The 16775-nt window shown below is 42.2% G+C and overlaps 2 protein-coding genes across 4 annotated transcripts in view; one reads left to right on the plus strand and one right to left on the minus strand.

Moving 5' to 3' along the window:
- GPATCH2 (G-patch domain containing 2) overlaps nucleotides 1-7631 on the minus strand; it is a 341444-nt gene extending 333813 nt beyond the window's left edge. Inside the window, 1 exon segment of the mRNA XM_033936572.1 lies at nucleotides 7440-7631. Coding sequence (XP_033792463.1) covers nucleotides 7440-7489 — 50 coding nt within the window. The 5' untranslated portion in view covers nucleotides 7490-7631.
- Nucleotides 7581-16775, plus strand: part of SPATA17 (spermatogenesis associated 17) — a 293753-nt gene continuing 284558 nt past the window's right edge. The window contains exon 1 of one of the 3 annotated variants that reach the window (XM_033936576.1): nucleotides 7581-7624. In XM_033936576.1, the coding sequence (XP_033792467.1) occupies nucleotides 7623-7624 (2 nt within the window). In that variant the 5' untranslated portion in view covers nucleotides 7581-7622. Of the gene's footprint in view, nucleotides 7867-16775 lie in introns of all 3 variants that reach the window. The other 2 variants (XM_033936575.1, XM_033936573.1) reach the window with 2 other exon arrangements.

Raw genomic sequence — 16775 nt, forward strand, 5'->3', positions numbered from 1 at the left:
GCAAAAGATGATATATTCTCTCAAAATGAACTCTGTCTTCACGGATACCAAGGCCTCTTCTCCCCTAGAACTAACCGAAAAGGAGGTGGCCTGGCTCTCCTCCATAAATCATTCTTCGACGTCCAGCTCCTTGAAAAGGGTTGCCATGCTTCCCTAGAATACATGCTCGCCTCTGTCAATGACGAACTCCATCCGCACCCACTAGGCATCCTGCTTTTATACCGCCCACCTTCATCCCCCTGGAACAAATCCTCCGACCTCGTCCTCGAATCCATTACAAACGCCTTCCTCAAATTCCAAAGATTACTAATCATTGGGGACATTAATCTTCACATAAATGATACCACCAACAAAGATGCTACTGATCTCAACAACTTCCTCACCTCTTTAGGCTTCCCCCCCTTGGCTCCCTCCCCAACCCATGAAAAGGGGCATGCGTTAGACATCATTAGCTTCATTGACCTCACCGAACACAAAACTTTAATCAGCGACACTCGCTGGGACCCCGTCCCTTGGTCCGACCACTTCCTAGGGGCTTTCTGCCTCCCCATTTTCATGTCCCACCTCGAATCCCCCTCCCGCTCCCCCGATACTATCACCTTCCGAAAGAAAATTACGAGCGACCTGTTCTGGACCAAACTTCTTAACCTACTCACCACCACCCCCAACCCTTCAAGCCCTGAATCTAACTGGCACAATTGGATCACCCTCTCTAAGACCACCTACCACTCCCTCGCTCCCCTATCCACAAAAACTGTCTCCTACTCCCGCAAGGCCCCCTGGTACCTTCCCTACCACAGACAACTAAAGCAGCAATGCCGATCACTGGAACGAAAATGGAAAAAATCCAATTCCCCCACGGACAGACAATCCTGGAGGGCCTCCATTAGGTTCTATAACACCGAATTAAAAAAATCAAGGAAGAACTACTACGGCAACAAAATCTCACGCTCCAACAACCAAAGCAACACCCTGTTCAACATCTGGCGTTCCATATCCTCCAAACACGATTCCTCCCCACTCCCCTCTTCTCCATCCGCGAACGATCTAGCAAAATTTTTCAATGAGAAAGTGTCTACCTTACGAAGCTCCTTCCCCCCCACACCCGATTACAACTCTTTGATGCCCACTACCCTCAACCCCAACTTAACCGAGGTGAACCATATCCCAGCCGACAGATCCTGGACCGCCTTCGAGCCTGTTTCCGACTCTCAGGTCTCTAAGCTCTGCCTCAAGTTAAAAGCCTGCAACTGCTCCTTGGATCCTTTCCCCTCCTACTTATATGAGAATATTCCAACCCAGGCCATCTCATCTCTTACCAAAATCTTAAACTCAGCCCTGCTCTCAGGCCTGTTTTCTACAGAAATGGGACACATTTCCCTGTCCCCACTTCTGAAAAAAGCTGATCTCGACCCCTCCATCCCTTCCAGCTATCGCCCAATAGCTAATATCCCTCTCCTGACCAAAATGCTGGAATCCATCATAGCCACCCAACTCTCATCCTATCTCGAGAGATTCTCCATTCTCCTACCCTACCAACATGGATTTAGACCCAACTACAGCACTGAATCCCTTCTAGCCTCTTTAATCTCAAAGGTCCAACAACTTCACTCCTCCAACAAATTTGCTGTCCTTCTCCAATTCGACCTCTCCGCAGCTTTCGACATTGTCCACCATGACATACTAATCCTCCAACTTTCTGAAATTGGCATAAATTCCACTGTCTTAGATTGGTTCTCAAAATTCTTACGGTCCCGTTCCTACCTCGTTAACATGAAGGGTTCCTCATCCTCCCCTTGGAAACCGATCTGTGGAGTCCCGCAGGGTTCACCTTTATCCCCGATTCTTTTCAATGTCTATATGTCCTCCCTGAAACTCCTCCAACTTTCCACCTCGGAGACACTTTACACCTACGCCGACGACATCCTCGTCCTTATTGAAACCGACTCTAACCTCACCAACCTCTCGGCTAACATCTCATCCTGTATAACAAGTCTACAATCCTGGGCCCTCACTGTTCAAATGAAACTAAATGAGGCCAAAACAAAACTACTTTGGCTCGGCCCAAAACTGGATCAGCTACCCTCCCACATCCCACTTTCCTCTGGCACCAATCTGCAGCTTGAGCACTCTAGTAAAGTTCTGGGAATCATCATTGACTCTACACTGTCCTTTAACGACCACATCAACTCCCTAGTAAAAAAATGCTTTTTCAATCTCCATATGCTAAGAAAAGTTAGATCCTGCTTCCACCAACAACATTTCGCCGTCCTTGTCCAATCCATCATTCTATCCCGACTCGATTACTGCAACTCCATCTTTCTAAGCCTAACAAAGAAAAATCTTCTCAGACTTCAGCGGATTCAGAACACCGCAGCTAAATTAATCTTCGCAAAAGGCAAATTTGACCACGTCTCCCCGCTTCTGTCTAAGCTTCACTGGCTCCCAGTCTTCCTCAGGGTTCGCTACAAATGCGCTTGTCTTACCTTCAAATCTCTTCACGGCATCCTCCCTCCCCTCTTCCCACTATCTTGGCTCTCAAGCACTCACTCCTCCAGATCCACTCAGAAATTCAAAATATCCTTCCCTTCTCTAATTGGCATCTCCCATACAGGAAAACACGGTACTTCCCTCCTCTTCAGGATCACTGAGTTGTGGAACAGCTTTACGGCCCATCTTCGGAGTTCGACCTCCCTCCAACATTTCAGAAAACATCTGAAAACCTGGCTTTTCACCAAAATGTAACCACTTCCTCCCTCTCCACTATTCTATGTACCTCCTCCGTCCTCCTCCGTCCTTGTTCACTTCACCTCTCCCTCCTTCCATTGTAGTTCCTCTTCTTTATTTTTAATCCCTGTAAACCGTGTCGAGCTCCACTTCCGTGGAGATGACGCGGTATATAAACTTAAGGTTTAGTTTAGTTTAGTTAGTTTAAAATCGTACAAAAAGCATTCTTCACCATGCGAAACCTAAGAAAATAAGAAAATTCCTTACCAAAGAACACTACAAGCTCATTGTACAATCCCTCATACTTAGTACCTTAGATTACTGCAACAGCCTCTATCTACCTTGCCCAAACAACATAATAAAACAACTACAGACCGTACAAAATACTGCCATCAGACTCATCTACTCACTTAGCAAATTTGACCACATCACTCCCGCCTATGTAGACGCGCACTGGCTTCCGATAAAAGCAAGAACTCAGTTCAAATTCTATTGTCTACTATTTAAAGTAACCCATGGCACTGCCCCCAGCTACCTAAACAACCACCTACACCGCTACCACTCACCCAGATCAAGGAGAACTCAGAACCTATTCACCTTCCCCCCTCATAATGGTACCTGACGTAAGAAACTTTACGACAGCCTCCTGGCGACACAAGCAGCGAAAATTGACCCCACCATCACCAAACTGATGATCAAAACAACAGACATCAAAGTGTTTCGAAAAGAAATCAAAACAGTTCTATTCAAAAAACACGTCCTTACTTACTAATCTCCTCCCACTCGTACATGTTTTCTCCCCTGTGAATAACACACTAGTCAATTCCTCGAATCATACCAACCAAAAAATATCCAGACCGCTAAATAAGCATCTACCACATGTATCCAATAAACTTATCCCTTCAATGTTAGGTTATCCTCCTCAGCTACCCGAATATATTGTTATTCTCCACTGTTTCCTGTAAGTTCTTGAATCTTTACTATGTAATTCCATCAGATAAATACAGATATCCTCTAATTTGTAACTATCAACTGTATCATATAATGTACATGAATCTTTGTTATACAATTCTCTCGGTAATGTCCAGATATCTTCTAATTTGTAATCCGCTTAGAACCGCAAGGCATAAGCGGAATAGAAATCACTAATGTAATGTAATGTAATGTAAATTAGTTTTTTTAATCCAGCCTGTGTCTACCTTTAAATTGTGCTGGTCCAGCGACGCACAAGGCAGGCGCGAGCTTTTCATGGTCAAGCCTGGCCGTGCGCTTCTTCCTGAATGGCTGCTGTCAGTTCTTGTGGGACTTGCAAGAACTGACAGCAGCCATTCAGGAAGCAGCGCGTGGCCAGGCTGGAGCGCGAAAAGCTCGCGCCTGCCATGTGTGCCGCTGGCCCCGAAAGAGAAAGGAGAGTGGCTGGCTTTTAGCGCTCCAGCAGGGCTTGTCATTCTGGACACTTTTCGACTGTCCCTTGTGATAACTGCGCTAGAAACTTTGCTCACATGTCACTTTGGGAGTTTACTCTTTGTCCTCCAGCTCTACTGAAGCCTCAGAGGTAGGAGGAACACTCATCTAGAAGTGAGGTTTATGCGGATGTTTTTTATTTTAAACTTCACGAGGGAGGGGCCATACATTTTACAAGATTTAATCACTTTCATGTTCAAAGTGTTCTTGTTTTAGACCGGGTGTTCTAAAAGGTACAACCCTGCCTCTCTTGAAAGGACTCTAGGATTTGAGACTGACAGGAGTTTTATAACCTTTTGACGTTAATACCATACATTAGCTGGGATGCTGTAGCCATTTTTCTGCTTTTTCCTACATATAATGTAGATAAGTCTAATTTAGATTAGGGCAAGAGTTTTAAGGGTTACAAAATTCTCTGATTTGAAATCTGGTCTAGGATTAAGAAATTAAAGTTCTGTACTGAAAGGGCCTATGTAGAAGTTCTTTATCAAGCCTGTGTTTACAGTCAACTCAAGTTCATGTTGGTATGAGGGAGCAGTTTGTTGTATTTTTCAACCATAAAGAATTCGAGGGCCTGGGTGTCCAGGCTGAAGAGCAAGTTAAAAAGAGAATTATGCCTGACATTTACATTTAATTTATATTGGAAGGAATTGAAGAGACAGAGAGGGCAGACGCTGGAAGGAAGAGAATGAAAAGAAGATGAATGCAGAAACCAGAGACAACAGTCTGCCCTTTGGGGAGAGGTTCTTTCTTTTTGCCTTAGCCCTTTCCCTTACCATCATCATTCTGTGGCACATCAGAACACCCCCCCCCCCCCCCCAGTCGCCTGGCCTCTCTGGCAAATTTAAGAACCCATTGTGGCCCACGAGTCAAAATGTTTGCCCACCCCTGCCCTAGCATATTCCCCCATGGTCACTGTCTCACCTTTAAAGTAATTACGGTAGCCTGCAGAGCGAACGTAGCAGGCAGCCGTCAGCCTCTGTAGCACATTCCCTTTGCGACAATCCCGCCCCTGACGTTAGAAGGGTGCGGGACCGTGGCAGAGGGAACGTGCTACAGAGAGGCAGCCTGCTACATTCGCTCTGCAGGCTGCCATAATTACTTTAAACTTATGGTAGTTAGGCCCAGAGGCAAGAACTGCTCGATGATCCAGTCTGAGGGAAGCAGTGGAGGTAAGGCCCCGCACATCGGGGTAAAAGTGTGCCCATCGTGAGGGCCCAGGAGGAATGGGGGTTGCCTGGAGAGGGGGGAAGACAAAGAGAGTGAGAGAGACAAAGACCTGGACAAAAGGTAGGACGACTCAAAATGTTAGCAGAAGGAAGATAGAGAGAGGGAGAAGCCTGAAACAAAGGGGAGGCAGAAGAGAGGGGCAGATGTTGGACTATTGGAGGTGCAGACAGAAGAGATAGAGGGGGAGAGAGACCCTGAGGAAGAACAGAGAGATGCAAGATCATAACAGAGGAGGAAGAGAGCAGGAGACTTTTTGCCAATAGGGGTGGAGGAGAGAGGAAGAAAAGTTGGACTCCTGGAGGGACAGAGAGAGATGTTGGTTGGGGAATGGAACAAGGTCTGGAGGACAGAAGAGGTGCACTCAGTGTATATATATATATAAATAAATATGGGGGTCTTTTACTAAGGCGTGCTAGCCAATTTAGTGCACGCTAAATGCTAACGCATCCATAGAATATAATGGCGCATTAGCACTTAGCGCACGGTAAATTGGCTAGCACACCGTAGTAAAAGAGGGGGTATATGTTTAGTATTTTTATTTTTGGTAGATCATTTTGACTTGGTCATTTTAAAAGGAGCTCGCAAGCCAAAAAAGTGTGGGCACCCCTGCTCTAGTGGATTCCTTCTGCATAGCTTGTGAGCATGGGGATATTACCAGTCTGTCTGGAATGGCACACTTATTGCACTACAAATGTAGTCAACTGAAATTCTGAACATAAATTTAGGACCTGGGAAATATTCAGAAACCAATTTAGGAGTGTAACTCCCCTGATTAACAGTCCCTCAATTTCTAGGTCTATCTGACCTCCAGAAATTTGTTCAAACGTTTTTAAACTCAACTATGCTCTAGACTTCTTCCAGAACTTTTAAAATTTAATTATTGATCAATATGGAGCCCCCAGGAATAACAGAACATACTTTCTGATAGAGAAGATACAAAATAAATGGGAACAGCCTTCCAGAAAAGGCGGTGGAGATAAAGAATTCAAGCAGGTATTCAATATTCCTAGCAGTAAGGGAAAGATATGATTAACTGTAGTCTATAGTAATTTTTGCTGGAATGAATTTAGGTAGACTAACTGGGCCCAAGAGTGTTTATTCTACAGACAAAAATACAAGACAGGATATATTTATCTAATATCACCATGTCCACACAAATAATGCAGAAGCCAGAAGTTCTGTCAAGAGCAGGGAAAAACTATGGACACAATATGACACAAAGTAACTGCCAGAAAGCTGTCAGTTTAATTTTCCATTCTTCTCTCTACCTCAAGATACTTGTGTTAATCCACAATAATATTTTTTGGCACTGCTGTTCAAAAGTGATAAGTTTTGAGATGCAATATGCCCCAGCCCCACTGAGTTTACAATCTAAGTGGGTACCTGAGGCAATGGGAAATACTGATTAACCCAAAGTCTCAAAAAAGCTTGTGGGCAGCAGAAGTAGAAACTGAACTCTGGTTCTCAGACCATTGCTCTTATTAAAGCATCTCTACCTCCATCCCCTGATGTCATCCTTGCTTCTAGTGAGCCTTCCCCCCTCCCACCTTTCCACTTGCTGCCTCGAGTCGTTAGCCTCTCTCTACCCTCCCCCCCCCCCAACCCCGCCGTCTTTCTGAAGTGTAGAGTCCTCCTAGCCTGATGGCTCATTCTGCTACCTTCGATCTCTTTGTGACCGTAAACCCAGTGTACTGGGGGGAGGAGGGAGCCTTCCAAAAAAGAAAGTCGCGTCTGAGTATTTTCAGTAACATGATTGCAACAACCATCAACAGAGAAAGTACCACGGATAACCGCCCTGACCTACTTCCAAGCTGGGAAGGGCCTGACGGCATCTATTCCTGGAAAACACCAAGGATGAGGTTCCTTATAGTGCAGCCTCTCTACACCACCTCCAATGCCAGAGCGACAGACTGCAAGTGTGGTTAGGATGAGCTAGGCAGGATCCGGAGTCCTCCATAATCTCTTTTCTCGCGCTTCGAGCCCCCAAACCCAGAGCAGCAAACATCAGGGCCACTCACCAGCTGCTCGGCGTGTCAGGTGAGATGGGTTTGCTGGCGCCACCAAACATGAACAAAACTTGAAAATGTTCACAAGTAAAAGGAAGTTAAAGCCGCAGCCAGAGCCACCATGTTGATGCCGGAAGTAGATGGGGGAAAGGGAAGTGGGAACACACCATTTTGGAGTAGTAGACCTTCTTCTTCATGTGAGATACATTTCTCCTTCCGAAGAGGTTTCACCTTTATAGTTGCTCCCTTGTTGTTCCCTATGCGATGTTTGCCTGCTCGTTAAGGTGGTCAGATATTTGGTTGCTCCTCCCTTTGTCTAGTGTAGTGGTATGGTCCTGTCGCTATGGCGACGCGTGTACACTGGCTGAAACATGGCCAAGCTGCTGAAGCTGCAGAGCTACGTCCCAGTATTGAGGGCGGAACAATTCTATCGCTACAGGCAAGTCGCTGGACCCCCTTATGGGGAAACTTTTCTAGCCTTCAGTCTAGCTTAGTAACGGGGAAAACGGTGTTGGCTTTTAATGGAGCACGGGTAATTGCAGTGCTACAAAACCACAGTAAAAGTATATCCATTTCTGTAGCTGGCAACTTTGCAAAGCTTTTCTGATCAGCGTTTTGCCAACAAATAAAGGCAATGTCTATATGTACAAGTTTGGAAAGACTACAGAAAGTTTTATTTATCCTACTTTTTACTTGGAGTGATGAATTGTCTGTTCTGAAAGAGACACAGGCTTGGTTTCTTTATCTTATTTACTTATTTCTGTCTTTATCTGTATCCCATGTATTAGCTCACCTTGTTGTGAACTGCCCAGAACCTTTTCGGTATGGCGGTATATAAGAATAAAATGATGATGAAAATGATGATTAACATTGTTAAGTGTTACTGAGAAAGCAGTCTACACTATTACTGCAGCCTAACCAAGGATATAGGCACCAATATTTCAAAATGATTGGGGGGATGGTGCCACACTATACAAGTTACTCTTCCTGGGCACAGTAAAGGAGTTTGTTCAGTACCAACAATATGACTGCAGTGAAATCCATATGATGTTTAGTGTTCCCAATGGCAAAAAAAAAAAGTTAAAACGTGGAGATCCTAGATTCCCCTCAATGGGTTTACCTCAAAGTAGAGAGGAGTCACACAAAAGTAAAATGTACCTTAGAGAGACATGCAGAGCCGTGCAAAAGTTTTGCATGACCTCCAAGTAATACAATGTTCCGTCTTTCTTGCAGGATCACAGCAATATTTCTGATGCCTACTGCTGCATATTATATACTGATGTGTTCAGAATGTTATGCTCTATCACCCTGCACATTTTAAATTGATTTAGGACTTCAGATTTAAGACTTGTAATGCATAAACTGCGGAATGTCAAAAATGTTGATATTTCGTATCAAAACTGGATCGAAACAGTCCAATCAGATCACTCTGTTTTCAACCAATGGTGTTTGTTTTGTGGAACCAATCACAACGCAGCATTCACGTGCATATATGGCGAAGCGAGAATATCAGTGTTCATAACAATCTGCTACTCCAGTGACAGCATAATTGCAACATGGGAAAAGTTAGAAATCTTTCAAAAGAAGAACGTGTGAAGGTGGTTGTACTTAATGAAGAAGGCTATTCAAGTCGGCAAATTGCAGCCAGGGTGAAGTGCAATCAAAGTACAGTCATATGCTTGCTCAATAAGAAAAAAGAGACAGGAAATATGACTGACGGGGCTCGAAGTGGAAGACCACGCAAATCCACTGTGCGAGAGGACAGGGTTGTTCGTCAGAACTCAGTGGCAGATCGCATACTCACATCACCAGAATTGTCAGCCAAGTGGCAGGAAATGTGTTCAGTGAATGCATCTGCCTAAACAGTACATCTACAGTGCTTGGAGTATGGCCTACGTGGCTGTAGTGCAAGAAAGAAGCCGTTGGTGACAGCAAAGAAAGTGACGGATTGAGTGGGCCAGAAAGTACAGCATGTGGACTCCAGAGGTGTGGAAAAACGTTCTCTTCAGTGATGAGAGTACTTTCTATGTGTTAGGAGGCCAGTGCAACACCTTTGTAAGACAATTTAAGAATGAAGCTTTCAAACCACAGTGCCGTAAAGCATCTGACAAAAATCATGGTCTGGGGCTGTATGTCAGCCAATGGCATTGGACGCTTTCAGGTGATTGATCATGATGAATTGATGAATGGTGCCAAGTATTTCTCCACTTTGCAAAATGTAATGGTTCCGTCTGCAAGGAGTCTCTTCCAGGGTGACTTCTACTATCAGGTTGACAATGCACTCTGTCACTGGGCAAAGATGGTGATAAAGTGGATGACATTGAGCCATATTCATTCACCGGAATGGCCAGGGCAGTCACCGGATCTCAATCCAATTGAGAATTTGTGGAATAATCTTGACATCAAGGTGTTCAGAAAACACCCAAAAACAAAGTTTGAGTTGATTGAAGCACTGATTAATGCTTGGCATCATGTTGTACAGCCAGATGAACTTCGAAAATTGGTTCACTTCATGCCTCAACGCTGCAAGCTTGTTATCAGGAACAAAGGCTGGCCCATACATTATTAGAATAGTAGAAAACATCCAGCCCTTTTCAGGCCTACCTTCTCTTGAAGGGGGTAACAGTTAAAATACAAATAAACTTAGTACATATTGAAATAGCTAATGTAATCCATTTACAAAATATTGATATTTTTCAACATTCTACAGTTTGTGCTTTACAAGTCTTATATCTGAAGTCCTAAATCAATTTAAAATGTGCAGGGTGATAGAGCATAAAATTCTGAACACGTCAGTTTATAATATACATAGGCATCAGAAATATTGCTCTAATCCAGCAAGAAAGACGGAACAATGTATTACTCGGAGGTGATGCAAAACTTTTGCACGGCTCTGTACATAGTAACATAGTAGATGATGGCAGATAAAGACCCGAATGGTCCATCCAGTCTGCCCTACCTGATTCAATCTAAAAATTATTATTATTATTATTATTTTCTTCTTAGCTATTTCTGGGAAAGAATCCAAAGCTCTGCCCAGTAATGTCCTTAGGTTCCAAAGTCTCCGTCAAAACTCACTCCAGCCCATCTACACCATCCCAACCATTGACGCCCTCCCCAGCCCATCCTCAATCAAACAGCCATATACAGACACAGACCGTGCAAGTCTGCCCAGTACTGGCCCAATTTCTTCACTATTTACTATTATTTTCTGATTCTAGATCCCCTGTATAAATGACAGCAGATAAAGACCTGAATGGTCCATCCAGTCTGCCCAAACATACACTCTCTATAATTTAATGATTTAATTTAAATTGTTCTTTTTCTTAGATATTTCTGGGCCAGAAACCCAGAGCTCTGCCAGGTATTGTGCATCTATTGGAGTCTCTGTCAAAACTCACTCCAGCTCATCTTTCTAAACCATTCCAGCCCATCCTCAACTGAATGGACATATATGTGATAAAGATCGCGCAAGGCTGCCCAATGCTGGCCTTAGTTCTTCAATATATACTATTATTTTCTGATTAGAAATCCTCTGTGTTCATCCCATGCTTTTTTGAACTCTGTCACCGTTTTCCTCTCCACCACCTCCAGACATCAACCACCCTCTCCGTAAAGAAAAATGTCCTTACATTACTCTTGAGTCTACCACCCCTCAACCTCATATTATGCCTTCTGGTTTTACCATTTTCCTTTCTCTGGAAAATATTTTGTTCTACGTTAATACCTTTCAAGTATTTGAATGTCTGAATCATATCTTCCCTGGGCTTCCAGTCTCACATCATACGTCTTTTGGTGCAAAACTCTTACCATTTTTGTTGCCTTCCACTGGACCGCTTCAAGTCTTCTTATATCCTTTGCCAGATACGGTCTCCAAAACTGAACACAATATTCCAAGTGGGGCCTCACCAATGACCTGTACAGGGGCATCAATACCTTCTTTCTTCTTCTGGCTATGCCTCTTTCTATACAGCCCAGCATCCTTCTGGCAGCAGCCACTGCCTTGTCACACATAACCTTATTCAGGTTTGGCAGAGGTGTAAGCTTATTCCATCTCTGCCCGATGAATGCTTTGGTTCAGATAGTGGACAGGTGTTTCCGCTTCCAAGGCTACTTTGACTCAACCTCATGGATTCTGGGATGGACTGTCACCCTAAGACACTGCCCGATAGTAGACCCAGACCTCCTGGAGTTCTGGTCGTTCTGATTTCATGGCTCACACTGATTGCGACCGTATGCAAGTGCCACATCGCAGATATCTTCACAGGGCTACTGATGATGGTATAATGGCTATAGGCATTCCCAGCCTTCCACCTACAGTTCTGCGCCCCATGCTGAAGGGGTAGAATGGCGCCAGGCCAAGAGATGCTCCTCTTCCGAAAGGGAGTCGGGTCTCAGTCTTTCTTCCCGCCTAAATGCAAATTTTGTCTGACAAGTGTGGACTCTCCTACAGGTCGCCCAGTCAAGGCGCTTAAGGTTCCAGACACTGTTCAGTGTTGGCAGGATATTCCAACTAAAGAGCTAGTGCTGCCCAAACATTCAAGCTCAGGCAGATACTCTATATACCGTATTTTTTGCTGCATGAGACACACCTCAGCATAAGATGCACCCCAGATTTAGAGGAAGAAAACAAGATAAAAAACATTCTGAATCAAATTCTATACTAATATATATACCCGTCACCTTTAAATTCTGTCCCAGACCCCCCCTCATCAATCATAATTTTTACATACACTCAAGCAGCTTTAAATTCTGTCCCAGCCCCCCAGCACCTTTTGTAAACCACATAGAACCAAAAGGCTTTTGCGATATATAAATAAAAATTTATGTTATGTTATTTGTGCTGAGAATTCTTCAGAGTAGCAGTTTGTGGCCATGAATTTCCATGAGTTCTTGTGCTGTGTAGATTCTCCTAAATTTTACTTTTATTGGCATTTATTCAGAGCCCACACAATAACTGTGCGGGCTCATTCTCTCCTCTGCTGGTACAGGGCCCGGGCAATTTGTTCTATCACTCAAGATTTTATCATTACAGCTCACTAAGTTAAACTGATCAGGCAGTATCACAGAATGCCATCAAATCTTTGTCTGTTATAGATTCTGGCAGTTCAACTATTCACATGTTGTTCCTGCAATTTCTGTTCTTTTTGTCTTTCACATTCCATCCCAGTCCCCTCCAACCCCCCGCAGTACCTTTACATTGTGCTGGTTGGTGGACAGCAGCCTGCTAATTACATTGGGGTCAGTGACACACAAGCGCGGTAATGCCTGTGCCCGTGTACCTTCATAATTGTGGTCGCTGGTGCTTTGCTGGACTGCTACCTGCTGATTGACGGTATGTCGGGGCCAGCAGTGCACAAGCGTGCTGCAGCGTGGGGGCGCGCCACTTCCTAAATGGCTGCCTCCAGGTTCCTGATTGTCTGTGTGTGTTCTCAGCTGGCTTGGATTTATCCTGCTGTGCAACTTTCACTTGTGCTCTGAGCCCTTTTTGCCTGTCAGATCCACCCCTTTCCTTAACCCTTGCTATGCCAGCTTGCCTGACCAGAGGTTTAACCTGAGAATGAACATATGATTTATAAAAGGAATTTTAGGGGCTTGGAACAGGTATTCTGCTCTTCTCTGCCATCCCTACTCTGTTCTGCTCTGTCTGTCTGATCATAGCACTGGGAACAGAGTTAATGGGTAGGTTTCTTGGCTTAGGAATAGGCACATTTTCTTTAGTGTCAGGGTTTAAAGCAGATTTTGAACCAGTGGCTGGAGCTTCCTTGTCACAATATATATAGCAGAATTAGAAAAGGTTCAAAGAAGAGTGACAAAGATGATAAAGGGGATGGAGCTCCTCTCACATGAGAAAAGACTAAAGAGGTTAGGAGTCTAGCTTGGAAAAGAGACGGTTGAGGGGAGATATGATTGAAGTCAACAAAATCCTGAGTGGTGTAGAATGGGTACAAGTGAATTGATTTTTTACTCCATCAAAAATTACAAAGACTAAGGGACACTCAATGAATTTACAGGGAAATACTTCTAAAACCAATAGGAGGACATATTATTTTCACTCAAAGTATAGTTAAGCTCTGGAACTCGTTACCAGAGGATGTGGTAACAGTGGTTAACATAGGCTAAAAAAAGAGGGGCGCTATTTAATTGAAGGCATATTTAAACGACAATGTTGTAAGGGCAGATTTAAAATTTTCCAAAAGTTCTAACTGAATGGAGGATGGCAGGACATTCCAAAGAAAAGGACTAGTCACAGAGAAAATGCTACATCAAGTAGAATCATTGGTGATCTGTCTTGAGGTTGGGACAACTAACAAGATCTATTGCAGCAATCAAAGGGTGTAGGATGGGAAGGAGTCAGTAATTGATCAAGGAAGGATGGAGCTCAGGATTACCAAATTTAAAAGACTAGTAACAGTTATTCTGTAGGTTACAGGGAGCCAATGAACTAATTTCAGGAAAGGAGCAATATAATCAAATTTCTTTGCTCCTTTGATCAGTTTTATTGATGTATTTTGGATTAGTTTGGGGCTCTGATGATGTGTATGTCCTGTCACTGGCCAGAAGAGGGAAGACTTAGCAAAAGAAGGAGCTCATTTGCATATGGATGCTGCAAAGACACCTGGGAGTTCTCTGCTCTTCCTGAGTGGAAAAGGGATTTGAAGACAAGACCTTCAGAATAAAGAACCTGGAAAAGTAGAGCTCCTTTGGGAGCTTGAGTAACCATTGAGGGGAGGAATGCTGGTGAAAGCCTTGTTGCAAGAAGTTCACTGGTTACCAGTGGAACACAGAATCACTTATAAAATTCTTCTGTTAACATTTAAGACTAGACAAAACAATCAACCTGAATTTATAAATAATCTTCTTATATTCCTTCTAGGTCCCTAAGATCAACAGCTAAAAACCTTTTCTCTATAGCGTCACTGAAGTTTATATATACAATGAGGTCTACTATTTTCTCTGTCACTGCCCCCTCTCTTTGTAATAGTATTCCAAATTATTTACGCGAAAAATCAAATCTTAATAACTTTAAGACGAAGCTAAAGACATTTCTCTTCCTTGATGCCTTTGAGACCTAACTGTTCTTTTAAGGGCAATTGAGCAAAAATGCTATTGAGTTTAAAAGCAGCCCTCCCTATTGTTCTTTCTCTAATTGTTCTCTTTTACTTTGCCTAATGTAGTTCTTGCCTTTTACCTTTTGTTCTTTTTTGTCTTTGTTTTTAGTAGTTTTTAAAAGTTTTTATAGTTACATGGGGCTCTTTTTAGAGCTCCGAGGTGTTTATACAATTATAATGAGCTTGGCCCATGGCAAATACCGGTTTTGGTTTCACTTCGCCATAATACCAAAAAATCTATAAGACACAGATTTTTACAATCTATTGAATTATCAACTCTACCACAAGGAGTTCAGTTCTCTTGTCTAAAGAGTGCTTACTTAAATATTCGGTCTATAAGAAATCAAACTTTTTTGGTACGAGATTGGCTGGAGGAAACAAACCCGGATATAGTATTACTTACAGAAACATGGATGATTTCAGATAATGATGTTATTATAAATTATTTTTTGTCTCAAGGTTTTAAAATAATTCCATGATCTAGAAATTCAAAAAGAGGAGGAGGTGTAGCAATACTTTTGATTTTACGACATTGGACTCTGTATCAACTTCTAATTATGAAATTTTAACTTGCAGATTATCTCAGGATTCATTGGATGAATTTTTAATAGTTACTTTGTTTTATATTCCAGTAAAAAAATGGAATTTAGTGAGAGAGGGCTTTTATGAGTTTGTTTTATCAAGTTCAATGTTTGGCTCTTATTACCTTTTGTTGGGTGATATAAATATTCATATGGACCAGGCGAGTACAAATGTTGTTGATTTATTTTCTTTTTTAAAGAGTTTGGATTTTATATTACCACAACAGAAAAAAAACACATAATTAAGGGCCATCAATTAGACTTGGTGACCTTTTCTACAAAAGTATATTTTAATACTAAAATTGATTTTAAAGAGGTAACATGGAGTAATACAGTTTGGTCAGACCATCGTTTATGTAATTTTTATTTAAAATGGCAGAATAAACTATATAAAGCAAACACCAATAGAAAGCAAAGGAAAGGAAAAGTTAGTACCATGGGTAGAGGTAAGGTAGATCATGTGGATTTTTGGTCACATTACGAATTGAAAACTACAGAGGAAATTTTCCTATCAGATTGGGTAAATATTAGTGCACAAATTTTAGATGACATAGCACCTTACAAAGAAATTTTTATGCAAGAAAGAGTAAATAATATTTGGTTTGATACAGAATAATTGGAACAAAAAAAGGCACTTAGAAGGATAGAGAAGGTTTGGATTAAATCAGGTAATATAGAAGATAGAATTAATTGGAGAATGAAGCTTAAAGAATATAAAGCCATGATTACTGGTTCATGGGTTATTTGAGATTAACTTAAAAAAACGATCATATAAGGAAATTATTCCATCTGCAGATAAATTGGTATAATTTTTTAAAAATAAAATTAGTAGTTTGCAATCTGATTTAAGGGTCCAAGATAATGATATTATAGACTTAATTGGAAATTCAGACAATGTTAGGATAGGTATGATCTACGAACAATTTGTTGTCCCAGACTGGGAATTTTTTTTGCAAATTATATTCTAAGTATGTAAAAAAATATTGTCGATTGGATATTTGTCCAAGAAATGTATTGAAAAATGCATCATTCACTTTTAGAGTTCGCTTATATAAATGGATTACTCTTCATTTGCAGAAGGGACAATTTGAACAAAACTTAGGAAGAATTATAATTACACCCATCGCAAAAAAATTCTAAGGAATCATTTAGGGCTCCTTTTACAAAGGTGAATTAGGGCCTTAACGCACGGAATAGCGCGCGCTAAAATGCTATGTGCGCTAGCTGCTACCGCCTTCTGGGTCATTCCATGTCAAGTGATCAGATTCTTGGAAAGTGCCCTGCATGACCATCACGGATTTTGATGAAACTTCATATGCAGAGTCCACCATGTCTCAAACGAACTTTGGTAAAGTTTTAGTTTCGCCTGTGGAATATTTGTGGAGATATAGCCATTTGTTTGACCCCATACCACAATGAAATACAGTACGACGATGACATTCTGACAACTTTGAGACACAATATCTCACGAGCTATGTTTCCAAAAAAACTGAAACTTAGCTACCCTGCACAACTTTTGGAGCTCTATTCAGTGCTACCAATAATAATTTTTGTTGAGCACTGAGTGAATGGCTGAATTACAGTAAACTTGGCCGAAAAAATTAGTGCTCCAAAAAAAGTCAAAGTTTGACATTACTTAGCTCCCACAATAATTG

Source organism: Geotrypetes seraphini, chromosome 3 (genome assembly GCF_902459505.1).
Source record: "Geotrypetes seraphini chromosome 3, aGeoSer1.1, whole genome shotgun sequence".
NCBI classification, from domain to species: domain Eukaryota; kingdom Metazoa; phylum Chordata; class Amphibia; order Gymnophiona; family Dermophiidae; genus Geotrypetes; species Geotrypetes seraphini.